Consider the following 17,062-nt stretch of genomic DNA (forward strand, 5'->3'; position numbering starts at 1 on the left):
GTGCGGTTGGCGCAGGATAGAGCAGGGTTTAGGGCTGTTGTGCATAGGGTCGCTATGAGTCGAAAACGACTCGATGGCACATAACAACAACAACAACAAGGTCAAGTACCCCATGGATTGACACAGTCTCTGTGGAGCTGGCGTAGCCCATGCGCAGAATTCTTCTGGGGACCTTCTGGTCAGCAAGTATCTCAGGCTCCCAGCAAACAGCCTTACATGTGATTGATCCTGAGTTATGAATCCCAAAATAACTTGTTCCCTTGGAACCTGTGCAATTATGTGTACAATGTGGATCTACGACAGGGCTAACCCAACAGCTGATGGTCTCAGGCAGTATCAACGTTTATAGAGCTTCCACTAATCCCTTCATCTATGAGGATGTCCATTTAAAGGCCAACATGCACCTGGTCCACGCCATGGGGTTTATTTTTCCAATGACTTCCTATGCATTTGATAGCTGGACAGTGAATAAAGAGAGCAGAAGTGATGACTTTGGATTCTGGTGTTGGAGAAGAGTGCTGAATAACCCATGAACTGCTAAAGGACAAACATATCTGTCTTGGAGAAAAGGTGCTCCTTTGAGGCAAGGATAAGGAAACTTCACCTCACATACGTAGGGCACGTTGTCCGGAGGGGCCAGTTCTCGGGAAAGGACAACAAGCTGGGAAAGGAGAAGGGTCGGAGACAGAGAGGAAGACCCTCAATAAAATAAAGTGACGCAGTGAGACAACAATGGGCTCAAGGATATCAGGCTGTGAGAACGGTGCAGGACAGAACAAGGTTCTGACCTGCGGTTCATACGGCTTCTGGTAGTCACGGTGAACTTGGTGGCCACCTAATGATAATAGCACACCACACTTCCGAGAACGAAGTCAGATTTAAAGAAAAGCTCACTGATGTAACCCATCCCAGCAACTGGAGAAGCAGCTTGTAGTATGCAGACAGTAAAATAAATATTCTTTAATTCAAAGTCACCATACTGCTACTATCTTCAGAGACCCAAATAAATGGCAGCCTACACAGAGAACTCAAAGCCTTCGTCTGGGAAGGGAACATCTTTGTGGAATACTCCACATTCTCGGGCTGGCGTGTGGAGCCAGAACTCAGTTCTAAGGAAGGTGCAGCCAGGGTTAGGTGGAGGTAAGCGGCTTCTGCACACATGGGGAGAACCCTGCAAGCCACATGGGGTAGCACACGTAGACACCGAGTTTCCTAAGCCCCCACTGGGTTCCCCAGGGGAGGACAGTCAGTCAGGCTGAGATTCCTCGTCAGGACATTCTCCCCCAGAGCTCACGCTGAGGGAAGCAGAGATATACCGAGTCTCTGCATTGAGGGTCCTTTCAGACAATGACAGAAACGCACATAAACACATGCTCCAGATTATGGCACACCCTACTGGGCATCATGAAAAAAATCAATGGCAAAAACCTTGGTTTTATTAATTCTGTTTTCTACAGTGAACCTGTATGTATTTGTTATAGAATCATTTGAAAAGAAATCTGGGAAAGTAAAGTATGTGTGATTTGTTAGTTCAAATCCATAAACTGTTTCCTTGGTTATCTTTAATTACCCTAGCTAGCTTTGCGTCACTGTTCTTAAGGTGCCATAAAGTCAACTACTACTCACAGTGACTCTGTGAACACCAGATGCGATCCCTGCCCTCTCATGCTCCATCCTCACTATCTCTGATGTCTTTGGGCCCACTGTCACAGTCCCTGTGCCACTCGGTCTTCCTCTCTTTCTCTGACCCTCCACCTTCCCAAGCAGGATATCTCTCTCCAAGGTCTGGCCCCTTCTGACAAGATCCCCAAAGTCTGTGAGATGAAGTCTCACCATTCCTGCCTCTAAGGAACAACCTGGTTACACTTCCTCCAACACAGATTTATTTGTTCTTTTGGCAGTCCATGGGGTATTCAAAACTTTTCTCTAGCACAATTCAAAGGCATCAATTCTTGTTCTTCTTTTTTTAATTGGTTTGCTTACAAAGTCTGTATGCATTGTGTTTCACACATTGTGTTTCATACATTCTTAGCCAGTTTGTCATTTCCTCATAAAGTCAAACATAGAAATTCCATATGACTCCGCTATTCAACTACTAGGAATATACCACACGGAAATTACCGAGACACAAATGGAGATTTGCCCACCAATGTTCATAGCAGTGTTATTCACCAACGCAAGAACACAGGAACAGCCCAAATGTCCAACCACCACCAAATGGATTGAGAAATTACTACATTCTTCTGTCATTCTTATTCACTGTCCAGCTCTCAGAAGTGTAGCAAGTGATTGAAAAGACCATGGATTGGATAAGGTGCACCTTATTGTTTAAACTGGCATCATGGCTCTTAAGAACTTTGGGGAGGTCCTTGGCAACAGATTTGCTCAGTGCAACATGTCTTTTGATTTCTTAACTGCTGTTACCATGGGTGTTGACTACAGAGCCAAGTAAAATGAAATAGTCAAAAACGTCAATCTGTTCTCCACCTATCCTGATGATGTCTATGGGTCCAGAGTTGAGGATTTTCATCCTCTTGATATTAAGATGTGATCCATATTGAAGGCTGTAGTCTTTGATCTTTTGCAACAAGTGTTTCAAAGACTTCTTCACTTTCAGTAACCAAGGCTGTGTCATCTGAGTAATATAGATTGTTGGTGAGTCATCTTCAAATCCCGCACATTCTTCTTCATAGAGTCCAGCATCTTGAATTATTTGCTCAGCATAAAAACTGAATGGGTATGGAGAAAGGCTACAACTTTGATGCACAACTTTCCTGATTTTAAGTTATGCCATGTTCCCTTGCTCTGTTTGGACCACTGCTTCTTGGTGGTCTAGGTTTCACATGAACACTGGGATTCTCATTCTTAATGTTAGCCATAATTTGTTATGATCCACCCAGTCAAATGCCTTTACACAGTCAATAAAACACAAGTGAACATCTTTCTGGCATGTTCTGCTTTCAGCCAGGAACCATGTGACATCAGCAGTGATAATCTCTTATGCCACAGCCTCTCCTGTGAGCATCTTGAATTTCTAGCAGTTCTCTGTCAATGTGTTCTTCCAGTTAGTAGTTAGTTTTCAATAATCTTCATCAGGATTTTACTCGTATGTGTTATTAATGATACCGTGCAATAATCCACATTTCTGTTACTAACTCTGGGGCTGGGGAACTCAAAGAGCTCTTCAACTGGATATAATCCAGCAACCTGAGATTTCTGAAACAAATTACTAAATGAGGTAGCTTCAAGATTGGTTTAAGATTGGCATTAAAATTTCTGCTCTGGCATGAAGTTGAGGCCTGAGGATAAACAACTTCAGGGAGGTTGAGTAAAGCTTTGGTTGTGTCCCCGAGACGTAATCAACTGGCCCAGGCCCTAGTGATAGTACTGTTCTTCCAGGGTGAAAAATGAAGCTTACCAGGAATGAGGGGGTCCCTCTGCAGACCCTGTCACCTTCAGGGATACCCGGAAAAGTCACACATCTGAGCCTGATCAGGATCTAAATAAAATTCCCTCCAGGGAGCTGTCTTGGTAGAGCTGCCCTATAAATAACCTTGCCTGAAGCACCATTAGATGCCTGCTCCCCTTCCTCTGGCGGTCCCCGGGCATGGAGGTGGAAGCAGAGATGCACCAGCACCCAATCCACCGCCATTCTCCCCTGCAGATGCACTCAACACCACAAATGTCATCCACTGTCCCTAAAAACGAGACACCAGCCAGTAACCATGAGACCACCCAGAGGGTCTGGTTATCAGGTCTGTCTGCAGGCAACTCATCAGCTGGAAGGACAGACCCCTCCTTAAACACAGCACACATCCTAACTCCTCATTTGAGAAGTATCCATTCTTCAGTGGAGAATCCGGCAAACTCTAGTCATGATTCGCTGCCACTTTATAGGGACAAGGTTCACCTGCTACTCCGAGGGGGGAGATCAGCCATCTCATCTCATGTAATGTGTTGCTGCTAGACGCCACTGAGTTGTCTTCTACTCACAGCAAGTCTATGAATAATAGATAAAGCCTTGCTCCATCCTGAGCCATCTTCACCATCTCTGGTGTGCTCAAGCCCACGTTACAGTCACTGGGTCAATTCACCGGGCTGAGGGTCTTCCTCTCTTTCTCTGACCCCCCACTTTTCCCAGCATGATGTCTGTTTCCAAGGACCAGCCCCTCCTGGCAACATGCCCAAAATAAGTGAGATGGAGTTTGCCCATCCTTTCCTCTAAGAAGCAGTCCAGCTGCACCTCCTTCAAGCCACACTCATTTTCCTTGAGTCCTTGGTATATTCCAACCCAACAGCACATAATAACAACACTGAAAAACCGACTTTCCCCATAGCTTGTTGGAGTAAGAGGAATTCGTCATATCCTCTGATGTTATATATGTTTGAAAATGTCCACAAAAATAATTAAGGTTTTTAAAACAGTATCTCCTTTCTATTTGATATAAAGAAATATGTTCTTGGTACTAGCTTCCAGTTGTGAAGCTGTGTGGTGCTCTCACTGGGACTGGCCAGCAGACCTGAACATGACAGATTTGACTGAGAGTGTCTAATCTATGCTCTTGTCTCTCAAAGTCTCATCTGTTAGTCCCAAAAAAGGCATTGACTCAGATACTCAGGCACCGTCAAGTGTGTCTTCTTTTGGAAGGAAGTCAGGCCAACCAGCTGTGAATTCCGAGGACACACCCTTCATGGCATGTGCCTTTTAGGATCAGCTGGCATTTCCTGCGGGCTCTTTCCTCCTACTAAGAATAAGGCAACTCCCAGAGCTCAAGTTGGGGAAAGCGACTGTATTTACTGCACTAGTGGTCTGTCTCCTTCTCATAAGATGGTTCCAGCTGCACTAGTGTGTTGTTGCTGGGTCAACAACACCTCATGGCAACCCTATAACAACACATCAGACCCTTATGCCACCTCTGCCATGCTCGAGCCCAGCACTGCAGTCACTGGCATCTTATAGAGGGTCCTCTGCTCTTTCTCTGACCCTCACCTTTCCCAGCAGGATGTCTTTTCCCTGGACTGTTTCCTCCTGACAACATGCCCAAAGTATGATGAAGTTTCATCATCCTTGACTCCAAGGAGCACGCTGGTTGAACTTCCTCCAGGACTGACTTGGTTGTTCTTTTGGCAAAACAAAAGAAACATTGGTTGTTCTTTTGATGCTCTTTACCAACACGGATAATTCAAAGGCCTTGATTCTTCTTCAGGCTTCCTTATTCACTGTCCAACTTTCAGATGCATAGGAAGCAACAGAAAACACCAGAGATTTCATTAGGCCTACCTTAGTCTTTGAAAAGGATTGGAGCAACACTCATCAGCAACATATATTATGCAGCTGACACAACCTTGCCCAATGAAAGCAACAGGGGCATGAGGTGCTTGCCGCAGAAGATCCAAGACTACAGCTTTCAGTATGGATCACATCTCAATATCAAGAAGACAAAAATCCTTGCCACCTGGGTTGCTTCCATCTCTTTGCCATTGTGAATAACGCAGCAATAAACATGGGTGTGCACACGTCTGTTTGGCTGGCAGCTCTGGATTTTTTAGGGTATATTTCTTGTAGTGGAATTGCTGGGTCAAATGGTATATCTATTTTCAATTCTCTGAGGAAGCCCCAGACCGCCTTCCATAGTAGTCTTAACATTTAAAAAAAAAAATCCTTTCTACTGTGCCAACAGGAATCATCATCACAGGTGGAGAAAAGATTGAAGTAGTTAATGATTGAATCTTGCTTGAATATATACAACACCCTTGGCACCAGCAGTGAAGAAATCAAAAGACATGTGCATTGGGAAAATCTGATGTCAAGGACTTTGCAAAGATGCTCAGGAGCAACAATGTCACTTTGAAGACTAAAGCACACCTGGTTCAGGCCATGGTCTTTTCAACTGCTTTCTATGCATGTGAAAATTGGACAATGATTAAGAATAACAGAAGAAGAATCAATATTTTTGAGTTGTGGTTCTGAAGAAGAAGAATACGGAATATTCCATACACTGCCAAAAGAACAAACAGATATGTCTTGGAGAAAATAAAGCCAGAGAGCTCCTTAGAGGTAAAGATGACAAAGTTTTGTATCAGATACTTTGGGCAGGTTGTTAGGAGAGGCTATTCTTTGGACAGGGACATGATGCAGGGAAAGGTGGAGGGTCTATAAAAGACAGGATGGACAGATGGATGGACACAGTGACAGTTACAATGGGCTCACATGGCACAGGATGACAGAGAAGAGGATGGGGTTCGGGTCTTTTGTTCATAGAGTGGCACTCAACGGTACCTAACAACAACAACTGGTAAATCTCTAAACTGACTATAATTCTGCATCTGTATTTTATCAGTTTTATGACTAATTCTCTCCTCCACATAAGCACCTATAATTTAAAAACCAAACACCTAAATAAGAATAATAATTCATTTTCTTTTTTCTAAATCTTATAAATGATAAACTAGAAAAAAGGAAAAATGTATATTGGGTTAACTAACTCCTCTATTTGGTATGTTAAAATGAAAACAAATCTTGCTTTTTTCAGTTATTTTCAGAAATTTTTCAGCAGTCTTCCTCAGTGAAACGGCTCACTGATCTTTCCAAATGAAGAAGGATTTTATGTTACAGACTTGAGTGCAACATCATAAATAATTTCCTGCAGCTTTTTCACTTCCTTTAAAACTGTAACTTGCATCATGAGCTAAACCATATCCCATTCCACGGTGCTAAATCCCTCAGAATCTCTTCCAGCAAGTAAACCACCCATCCCGGGGCCAGAGCCAAGCTCACTGAAAAAGTTCCCTTAGAATACCAAGGAGAGATTTCTGCAGGGGGGAAATAAAATCAAAGACAACTTGTCTGTTTAACCAGCTCCAACCCTTTCCATCTTTCCACTCATGTTTCAATCCTGAGAAGCATGAATTGCATTTGGTCCACAAATGCTCACTGCCAACCAGTTGGAAGCAACTTCTGGCTGACCCTATAGCAGGTTTTCAGAGAAGGTAAATCATAGATGAAGAGACTGCCCATCTTTCTCCGTGGAGTAGCTGTTGGCTTCGAACCACCTGTCTTTGAGTTGCAGTGTAATTCTTTACCACTAGGACACCACAGCTCTGAAGTTCTCTATTCTTAGTCACCTCCTGGAAAGATCTTCTCTTAACACACCCATAGTTTCAATCAATACCTTTCATTGAAATTTCACTGAGATTTCTTTCATCAAAATTTCTAGGAGTAGCTGGTGGGCTGTGGGTAGGAAGGAGCAGGCAGCAGCAGGGTGATGCCCAGCTATGGCTTGGGAGGCTGGGCAAGCGGCGTCTCCACTAACCAGGGTAGAGAACGGAGCACAGAGGGGTTAACTCTGAAATATTTCTAACTCCTCCCAGCCTGGGTGAACGAGGTTCCCCTACTACAGCTTCTCAGGGACCTGTGCTAAGCTGTAGGGACAGGGTCAGATCAGCTCAAGTCTCCACCCTCAATCCACTGACTCATGGATGACAGGACACACCACTGTCCAATCTGCACCATCTTCACTCTGCCTGCTGGGCTCCATGGGGGTGGCCATCAGGCACTGTGGGCACCTGCCCACCTCCAGAGCATATTTTCCAGCACCCGATCAGATAACATCCCACTATAACTCACAGTTTCCACTGGCTCTTCTCCAGGCCCTTCTTCTCAGGCTGTCTCAGCCTGGACATCTGGTGAAACCCTGCCAACCATGGGTGACCAGGTATCTGGCAGCACAGTTTCCACCATCACATAAGCTTGTAAGGCACCAAAATGCGACCCACTGCAGAGGAATGTGGTGGTCTGACCCAGCCTCTGTTGCTATTATGTGCTGTCAAGTCGGAAAAAACATATAGCTGGCCCTCTAGCAGGTCATCAAAGGTTATAAATTGCATGGGAGGAGACAGCCTGCCTTTTTGACCTGTGAATTGCTAGTGGATATAAACATACTTTTGCATTGACTGCACAACTCCTTACCATTAGATTACCAGAGCTCCCTCCTGACCCTAATAAAATGATAGCAAATGTTTGCAAATTGAACTCGTTTGTGGAAAATGAAGACTTGAATGACTAACTGAAGATCAACGACTATAGTCTTCAAAACAGATTATATCTCATTATCAAGAAAACAAAAACCACTACTTGAGCAACAGGCAACATCATGAGAGATGGAGAAGATGGAAACTGTCAATGATTTCATTCTACTTGAATCTACAATCAATACCCATGGTACCAGTAGTCAAGAAATCAAACGACATGTTGCACTGTGAAAACCTATTGTCAAAGATCTCTCCAAAATGTTAAAGAGCAAGAATGTCAGTTTAAAGACTAAGGTGCACCTGATCCAAGTCATGGCATTTTCCATAGCTTCCTATGCACGTGAAAGATGAAGAAGAATGGATGTCTTTGTGGGGTGGTGGGTTTTCAGAGGCAGTCAATCCCATCAGAGAAGACTGCCCATTTTTCCCCTGCACAAAGCAGTTGATAGATTCAAACTGTGTACTTCTGCATTGTAGCTCAATTCCTTGCCACTAAGCCTTCAGTACTCCCTATTAAATATCTCATGGACTATCAAAAGCATAGACAAATCTCTCTTGAAATAAACACAGCCAGAGTGATCCTGATTCCAGGCTCCACCTTACTAAGTTTAGGCATGTTGTCAGGGCCACCAGTCCCCCAAGAGTGATGTCATATTTGGGAAAGGAGCGTCAGGGAGGGAGACCTTCAGCAAGACGGTGGACACAATGACTACAGCAATGAACATGAGAACAGTGGAAACTGTGAGGATGGTGCAAGATCATAGGAAGTTTCAGTCTGTTGGACATGGGGTCAACACTGGCTGATGGCACCTAACTTCCACAACAAGGGGGCAAAAGAATGAGTGGCCCCACTGCTCCATTCATAGACAGCACTGTTCCCCAACTGGACTGCACAGGGAAACCTCTTCCAGTTTCTAATGTAGCAAATTGTAAGGAACGGGAAGGGTATATGTGTATACCATGTGCCCAGACAGGTAAGGGCTGCTATCAAACAATCTTCCTCCAATTTCATTGTTTTTGTTGCAAGTAGCCATCAAGTCAAGTGAACTCATAGTGACCCGTGGACAGCAGATCTGAGCCCTGCCCTATCCTGTGCCATCCTCACAATCTCCAACGCACTGTTCCAGTCACCAGGTCAATCCACCTCGTTGAGGGTGCTCCTTAGAAAGATCACACCGTACAGGTACAAAGATTTCCCTGCCTTTGAAATGTGCCTTCCCTAACTCTGTTCTCTGTTCTTTCTGGCAGAACTAGTCCCGTTCCCAGGGAAACGGTGGTACGCTCCTGACTGTCCTCCAACGTATTCCCATCAAGCCTCCGATCGTCATGGTGGCGCCCCACCCACCCCAGCACCCCAGCGCAGCGCCTTTTCTGGAGGTGTCTGCCAGCTGAGGCAAGCCGGTGCTGAGCTTCCTGTGACACTTCTCCGAAGCTGCATTAATTAAGTTTCCCAGCTCGGAGCTCCAGGCCTCCTCCCACACACACTGAAGATCTTATTTTGGGCTCAAGTTTCTTGATGAATGTGGCTAGAGGGGTAGGAAAGACCCCAAGACACCCTCCATTCCTGAAAGGGAATGGAAATGGTATGCCACCTTCCAGCATCCACACCTGTGACTGACCACAGCAGACCACGTGTGTGTGTGTGTGTGTGTGTGTGTCACAGTCCCCCTGGGGACACAAGCTTCTCCATGGTCCTATAAGAACTGCCCACCATGGTCACATTTTCCTCACGCTCCTGCTCACCAGTGACATTCCCCCACACCAAAGACAACCTGAAACACAAGTGCTCCCTCCTCAGGGTGGCCATGAAGACATCTTCCTACACTGAGGAATGATGAAACAGCCCATCAGAAGATCACAGGCCCTCCGTGTTAGTCTGTCACTTGTGGTGACCACTATTTTGAATTTAAACATGAAGGTGTGCCTGATCCAAGCCATGTCTTCTCAGTCGCTTCCTTTGCATCTGAAAGCTGGACGATGAATAAGGATGACTGAGGATAAACTGATGCTTTGGAGAAGAACACTGAATATACTATGGACTGCCAAAAGAACAGACAAATCTGTTTGGGTGAAGTGCAGTCAGAATGAGTCTTAGATGCAAGGATGGTGCGACCTCATCTCACATACTTTAGACCTGCTGGAGAAAATTCCTGCACTATACCAGATTTATTTGCCAGCCTACAGAGGGGCAACATGTGGTTATTTAACACTTTTTGAAAATTCCTCTTGAGCATTCTCAAACTAATCCTCCCTCACCTTCACTTTGATCACCCATACTCCCTAATCTCATCACTTGACTGGTAGGATCCAGCAATAGGCTTTGGGAAGCCTGAGTCCTCAGCCTTAGGTCCTCAGACACTACAATTTATCCCATACACAAAATACAACTCTAAACATGCCTCTTTCCACCTCCAAACCTCCAGAGCTCTGCATAAGGGGCAGAATAAAGTCCCCCCACACCCCAACATCCAAAGTTCTCCAGAAACTGGCCCTGCTCTACCTACCCCATGTTCTCTCTAAATATGGAAATGAATCTTCTGCTCTTAAGTGTGTCTCTTCCTTCACACCTCCCCAGATACTTCAAGAGCCGTAATGACATTCGTAGGCATGCGGTTTGAATCCACCAGCTTCTCCATGGGAAAAAGATGGGCAATCTCTTCCTGTGCTGTTCTCTGCCACTAAACACCTTCTAGAAGGTCAACAATGAGTCAGTCAGTTCAGATTCGATGATCTGACTCACAGTCAACCCCTGGCCTAGTTTTGACCGATGATATTGAGCTTCTCCAATGATTTCTTCCACAAATGTAGACAATCTGATTTCTATGCAGCCCATCAGGTGAGATGCATGTGCAAAAAGTCTTCATTTTTATCTTTTTAAAAAGCTATTTGCAATCAATAAATCCTTACAAATACAAAATTCAATAATTCTATTTCCAACCTCATTTCTATCACCAAGCCCATATTTTCCAACTACTACTCCTTCTTCACTGTTTCCCACTTTTGCATTCCAGCCACCAATTATCATTAATGCATCATGACTGCATGTTTAGTCAGTTTTGGACTGCAAGATTTGGTAAAAATTCTCCGTTTCTCTTTAGCATTAGATATAGGAGCATATTTTGATTAATAATGTGTTAACAGGTCTTCCTTGTATGAGCATGGATATTATTCTATCACTCACCACACTGTACTTCAGGATAGAACTTGAAATTGACTTTTTGACTATGAACGCAACACCATTCTTCTTTTTTTCATTCCCTGCATATCATACGATTATCTGCTTCAAAGTAGCCAAAGCTGGTCCATATCATCTCTTACTAATGCCTAGTATGCTGATATTCAGGGTTTCCATTTCATTTTTAACAATTTTCAGTTTTTCAACATTCAACCTACATACATTCCATGTTCCATGTATGGATTGCACCTCAATGTCAAGAAGACAGAGAGCATCATGATAGATGGAGAGGAGACTGAAACTTGCTTGGATCCACAATTAACACCCTTGGCACCAGCAGCCAGGAAATAAGGAGACATACTGGACTAGGAAAATCTGCAGTTAGGGACCTCTGCAAATTATTGAGGTGTTATGATGTCAGTTTGAGGACTAAGGTGCATCTGATTCAGACCCTAGTCTTTCTGATCACTTGCTATGCATCTGAGAGCTGAGCAAGGAAGAAGGATGACAGAAAAAGAATTGACGCCTTTGAGCTGTGGTGTTGGAGAAGAGTACTGAACATATCATGGACGGAGTCAAGATATGTTATTCTTTGGAACCCTGACATTGTGATGGAAAGGATGGAAGGTCAACAAAGGAGAAGATGACTCTCAACCAGTGCATTCACACAGTGACTTCCACAATGGGCTCTAACGTGTCAGGAAGTGTGAGGATGGCACAGGACAGGACAGGATTCAGATCTGTTGTTCACAGGGTCACTGTGAGTTGTACTTTACTCGAAAGCACCCAACAACAACAACAGGGCTTTCACAATGTTATCCTAGCCTAATGTCCTGTATCTCCCTCCTGTCTTAGAAACTGTTTTTCATTATTACTCAAATTAAGGTCCCACTCAATTTCTACCCCTTTAGAAGCTCGGCCCTCATTATTTTCCATTCTCAAAGGTTTTCCTCATTTGACTTCCTACCATTTTATCCGTTACACAACAAGCACTCTAGCTGTCAACAATTTCTCATGTTCTACATCTTCAGGTGCATATGGCTTAGTGGTAAGGAGCTGCATTGCCAAATCCAAAGCCACATCAAATTAACCAAAGGCCACAGCTTCACTGTCCTTCACACAGGGTCCATGCACAGTGCTGACTGCTATAATATGAACCAAAGCTTGCTGCACAAGGGCATCTCAGCATTCACAGATCACAGTGGTTAGGGAGCACCAGTAGCCTGATGGGTAAGCAGTTGCAACTGCCAACCCAAAAGCAGGTGGTTCAGATGGACAGTCTCCTCCAGTGTGAATTAGAACCTCTGGAAACCCACCGGAAGTTCCAAGTCGATAGCAATGAGTCTGAGTTTTTGAGTTACAGTTGACAAAGCCCCTCCCTATCAGTGCAGACTGAAAAAACCGTGAGTGATAATGGGAAATAAATCTGCTGTGGCACCAACTGACTGCGCGTGTCCCCGTGTGTCACAGAGGGGTATCACTGTGCCCCACAAAGCTTCCTGCGGCCCAGTCTCTACGAGAAGACTGTAAGGCTTGTCTTCAGCAGCACCTCTGGGTGGCGTGAACTTCCAACCTCTGTCTCAGCAGCCCTGCACACACTTGCACCACCGGAATATTTCAACATAAGAATGGCAGAAATCTTTTTATCTTCAAAAAACACTCATTGCTGTCAAATGGGAACCGCCTCCTAGCGCCACGCTCAGACCCCCAGGGGGTTTCAGAGGCTGTAAACCACACAGGTGGAGACTGCCTGTCCTTCTTCCTTGGAGCTGCTGGTGGATTCGAACCACCCCCTGGTTAACACCTTCGGGTTAACAGCTCAGCTCTCCTGGATGAGACCGTCTAAACATTCCGTGACCCCACTTGGGTAGCATGAGCTGCTGGCATCACTGGGCACTCTCTCATGGGCCACCTGTCGCTATCAACTCCCCAGCCGTTTCAAACGCTATAAATCCTAATGTGAGGCAAATGTCCACATTTCTCATGGGAGGTGGGAGTGGATTCAAACTGAGAGACACCAAGCTCTTGGGTTAGCAGCACTGTTAGCTACAGAGAATGGCGCCAGCTCTCAGAACTCATAGCCATTGAGTCAGAACTGGCCCGTAGCTGAGCCTCTAGTGGATTTTCAGAGGCTGTAAATTACACAGAAGACACTGCCCATCTTTCTCCCACATGGTGGCTGGTGGATTCGACTCACCTGCCTCTGTATAGGCAGAGCAGCTCCTTAACCACTAGGCCACCAAACACTCCCAGCCACCAGTTAGGGTGGCAGAACTGATAAAAGAAAAGTATTCTTAAGTAGATCAAACGTCAACATTAGCAAACAACTTGAATGTCTTTAGGGCCCAGTGAAACCCACCAGACTCATGAACATGGAATAATGACAGGTGTTCACCACAGATGATGCAAAGGTTTGTTCAACAGCTCCCTGTATGAAGCTGTGAGAACACTCCATGCATCACAACACCTTCCACATCCTTAAAAGGCCTGTTTGCCTCCCAGGCGGCCCAGGACGTGCACACACCGTGCACTCACACTGTCCTTGCAGAGATAGTGCACATATTTGGCATTGTTGCCAGCAAAGGTCAGCTCTTGATTAGGCTTCTGCTGAATTACGCCCCATGTGTTACTTGGGTCCAGAGGAAGTGCCACAACTCTATTAACGGCTAACTTAATGTGAACACAGGCTTCCTGAGCTGGGGCCTCACTCTCAACAACAGTCCCTCAGATTCCCCTGGGAAGTCTCATGGTCAAATTCAAGTCTTCTCTGGCATAGGATTAGGGGGGGCTCTAGTGGCCTTCTGGGTAAGGAGCTGCGCTGCCAACCAGAAAGCATATGGTTTGAATCCACCAGCTACTTCTTGGGAGAAAGATGGACAACCTCTTTCTGTGTGATTTACTATCTCTGAAGACCTGCTGGAGGGTCAGCTATGAGTTGCTGCTGACTCAACAGCAGGTAACAATCACCACGGCATTATGACTTTTACTATTCTCTCTCTCACACTGGAAGCTTTTTTCTTCTGGAAGTTGTGTGAAGTATAGAACAATCTTATGCACATAAAACCAGAAATCTTACATATTGACATATTCTCATAAATGCATGAGTTAATTAAACGCAGCCCTCAAAGATAATAAACACAGCCCTGAAATGCCTCTGCAGAGCCAGGTGAAAGCCCCCATCTTCTTGATTGCTTCCTTTTATGAAAAGCAGGACCCTTTTACTAAGTCCTTGTGCCCAGGAATGAGAACCAAGGATTAGCCCAGCCTGAGCTGCCGGGCTAGGGATATAATTAGGCACCACGGCCACCAGCATCTGTTGACAGAGCTCATACCAGCAGACCACTCAGATGGCAAGTGTGGAGAAGACAGCCCACAATAGAAACAATGGCATTTCATCCTGGCCTGCTCCACCAGCTTGTCTCATCGGACAGAAATAGAGGCCACTGCACTGGCCACACTGCGCTCATAGGCCAGTGCTGTTTTACCGACCTGAGCAGGTTCGAGTCCAAAAGCAGAAACAGAATGTCTTTTGGGACTTTTCCATCTATGTCCTAATGCAGCTTTGGGTTTTTAGTTTGTTTTTTCCCTCCTAGAATCTACAACACTCAACCTATTTTAACCGGGTGTCAGGGAAGGGGTTGTAAATCTCACTCTAAACCTTTCATATGATTTAAAAATGAAATCAGGAAATACGTTTGTTGTTAAAATAACTGACTTAATGCAACTCAACTCACTGTTGTCAAGTCAGAAGTAAGTCCCAGCTGACCCTCCAGCAGGTTTTCAGAGACTATAAATCACAAGAGAGGGGAATGCCCGCCCACCTTTCCCCTTAAAGTATTATAAAATCACAGTAGTATATTCACAAGAAACCTCAAACGGGAAAAAATTAGCAATGTCATAATATATTGTGAATAGATTTTAAAAAACTGACGTGGAGGAGATTTTCAGAAACTGACATGAGCTGTCCTTGCTACTGGACTGTCCTTTCAAAAAATCAAAGTAATTGAGAATCATTGTACTTAAAGTATTACTTTCCAAAACAATTGGAAGACTGTCTAGCTGATTGCTCTTGGCAAGAAAAAGAAAAGCTTTGCAATGAAAAGATTAGGAGGGTTGTTGTTTTGTGGTGGGTTTTTTGGGAGAGAAAAATTTCAAACTACTGTTCCAAACTGCAGTCACCTTTAAAAAAAGTGTATTTCACTAATTTTCTGATAATAGATAATGCATCAGCTTATCTAGAAGGCTTATTAATATTCCTCAAGCCATAATTTCCCTTATAAATCCTTTGAAATAATTGTAGAGGGTTTGGAATGCTTCTTGCTTTAGAGATTCATCATCTATGTATCATTTCCATCCTCTTGTTCCCAGACAGAGCTGGAAGAAGCCTCTGGAAACTGGGAAGTAAAGATGAAAATGTAACTAAAAATTAGAGTTTTAAAACAATTATAAATGGTACTTAAGAGACAGTAGCCCAAAATGAAAAAAGGAGAGAGAAAGCTTGATGGGCTGAGGAACAGGTGTGGACACATCTATTTTTCACCACCACAGACTCCCTCACTACATACAATCAGGAGTACAGATAGTCTAACTGGTAAGGGGTTGTACTGCCAATCCAAAGGCATACAGTTCAAATTCACAAGCTGCTTCTCTGGAGAAAGATGGACAAAGTCTTCCCGTGCAATTTGCAGCCTCTTAAAACTTGTAGGATCAGCTGAGAGTTTTGACTCATGGACTGTGAGGGAGGATACTCACAGGCAACTGCCCCCAGTGGCACCAACATAAAACTAACTCTTATGATCAACACCAGTCCCTCTGGAGTTTGGGTAACTCCCAGAAAAACCGGGTAAAAGAATCACAGGGACACTTTGCTTCTGCCATAGGCTGGCAGAGCAAGATTGGGTTAGCAGGTCTCCTGGGAGCCTGACCCAGGCAGGCCTGGTGCCCAGTCAAACAGGAGACAGGTGACCTCTCGGCCAGCACTGTCCGTGAGTCCTGGCCAAGAGGATCAAGAAGAAACCTTGAAATGATGGAATGTTCCATTGGGGCCCCAGGGCGCGAGCCAGGATGGACAGGGAGTTTTTAGCCCTGGCCGACTTCCCTGTCCCTGGGTGCTTACCTCAATGAACTATAAATAGGGTGTGAAATAATTATGACTTTATCAGAGAATATCTCTTATTCATACAGCATCCCTCTCTCTGAATATTTAACAAAAGCTTTTCAACTACCCTATGGGGGCAGCTCTTCCAAAGGCGGGACAAAACTAAAGCTTATTTTGATGGTTTTTCTATGGGACTATGGACACAAAGGGCTGGCGAGTGGGACACTCTGGCCAAGGTCACAGACTCGAAGGGTCAGAAGGCGACCTAAGGTGCTCTCGGATTCTCCGGCCTATGCAAGCCGGGGTGAGGACAGACCCAGCTCACAGTGCACAGTCCTCCTTCACTAGTTTTCAGCGTGTAACTCTGCCACACGCGCGCAGAGCACCCTACTCTGTGCCTGTCCCTGGACGTGCTCCCTGTGACACCAGCCCCGCAGGGACCACAGCCCCACAGGGATGGGGACCCCGCGCTGACCTTCCTCTGCTGCTTCTCCCAGGCAGGGTCGAGAAGCAGGTCGCGGTCCCACTCCTCCTCCTGGATCATGTACTCGTCCTCATCGTACACGTAGTTGTACTGCACGCCGGGCTCTATTTGGTTCATGGTGCCGGTGGCGGGGCTCGGAAGGGCGCACGGAAGGACAGACGGACTGACGGCGACACGGCGGGGCTCGGAGGGCGAGAGCGGCGGACGCCAAGTGACCTTCGCGCGGGGCGCTGCGGGCGGCTCGCGGGCGCTGGGTCTCGGCGGGGCTCCGACT

The 17,062-nt window shown here is 45.3% G+C and overlaps 1 protein-coding gene across 3 annotated transcripts in view; it reads right to left on the reverse strand.

Annotated features, from left to right (window-relative positions):
- Positions 1–17,043, reverse strand: part of ACTN2 (actinin, alpha 2) — a 92,954-nt gene extending 75,911 nt beyond the window's left edge. For 2 of the 3 annotated variants that reach the window (XM_006895371.1, XM_006895370.1), the window contains exon 1: positions 16,780–17,043. In XM_006895371.1, coding sequence (XP_006895433.1) covers positions 16,780–16,905 — 126 coding nt within the window. In that variant the 5' untranslated portion in view covers positions 16,906–17,043. The remainder of the gene's footprint in view (positions 1–16,779) is intronic. The other variant, XM_006895372.1, reaches the window with a different exon arrangement.
- Between the last annotated feature and the right edge of the window lie 19 nt (positions 17,044–17,062).

This window comes from Elephantulus edwardii, unplaced genomic scaffold (genome assembly GCF_000299155.1).
Source record: "Elephantulus edwardii isolate Elephantulus edwardi_28Jun2011 unplaced genomic scaffold, EleEdw1.0 scaffold00166, whole genome shotgun sequence".
Taxonomy (NCBI): Eukaryota; Metazoa; Chordata; class Mammalia; order Macroscelidea; family Macroscelididae; genus Elephantulus; species Elephantulus edwardii.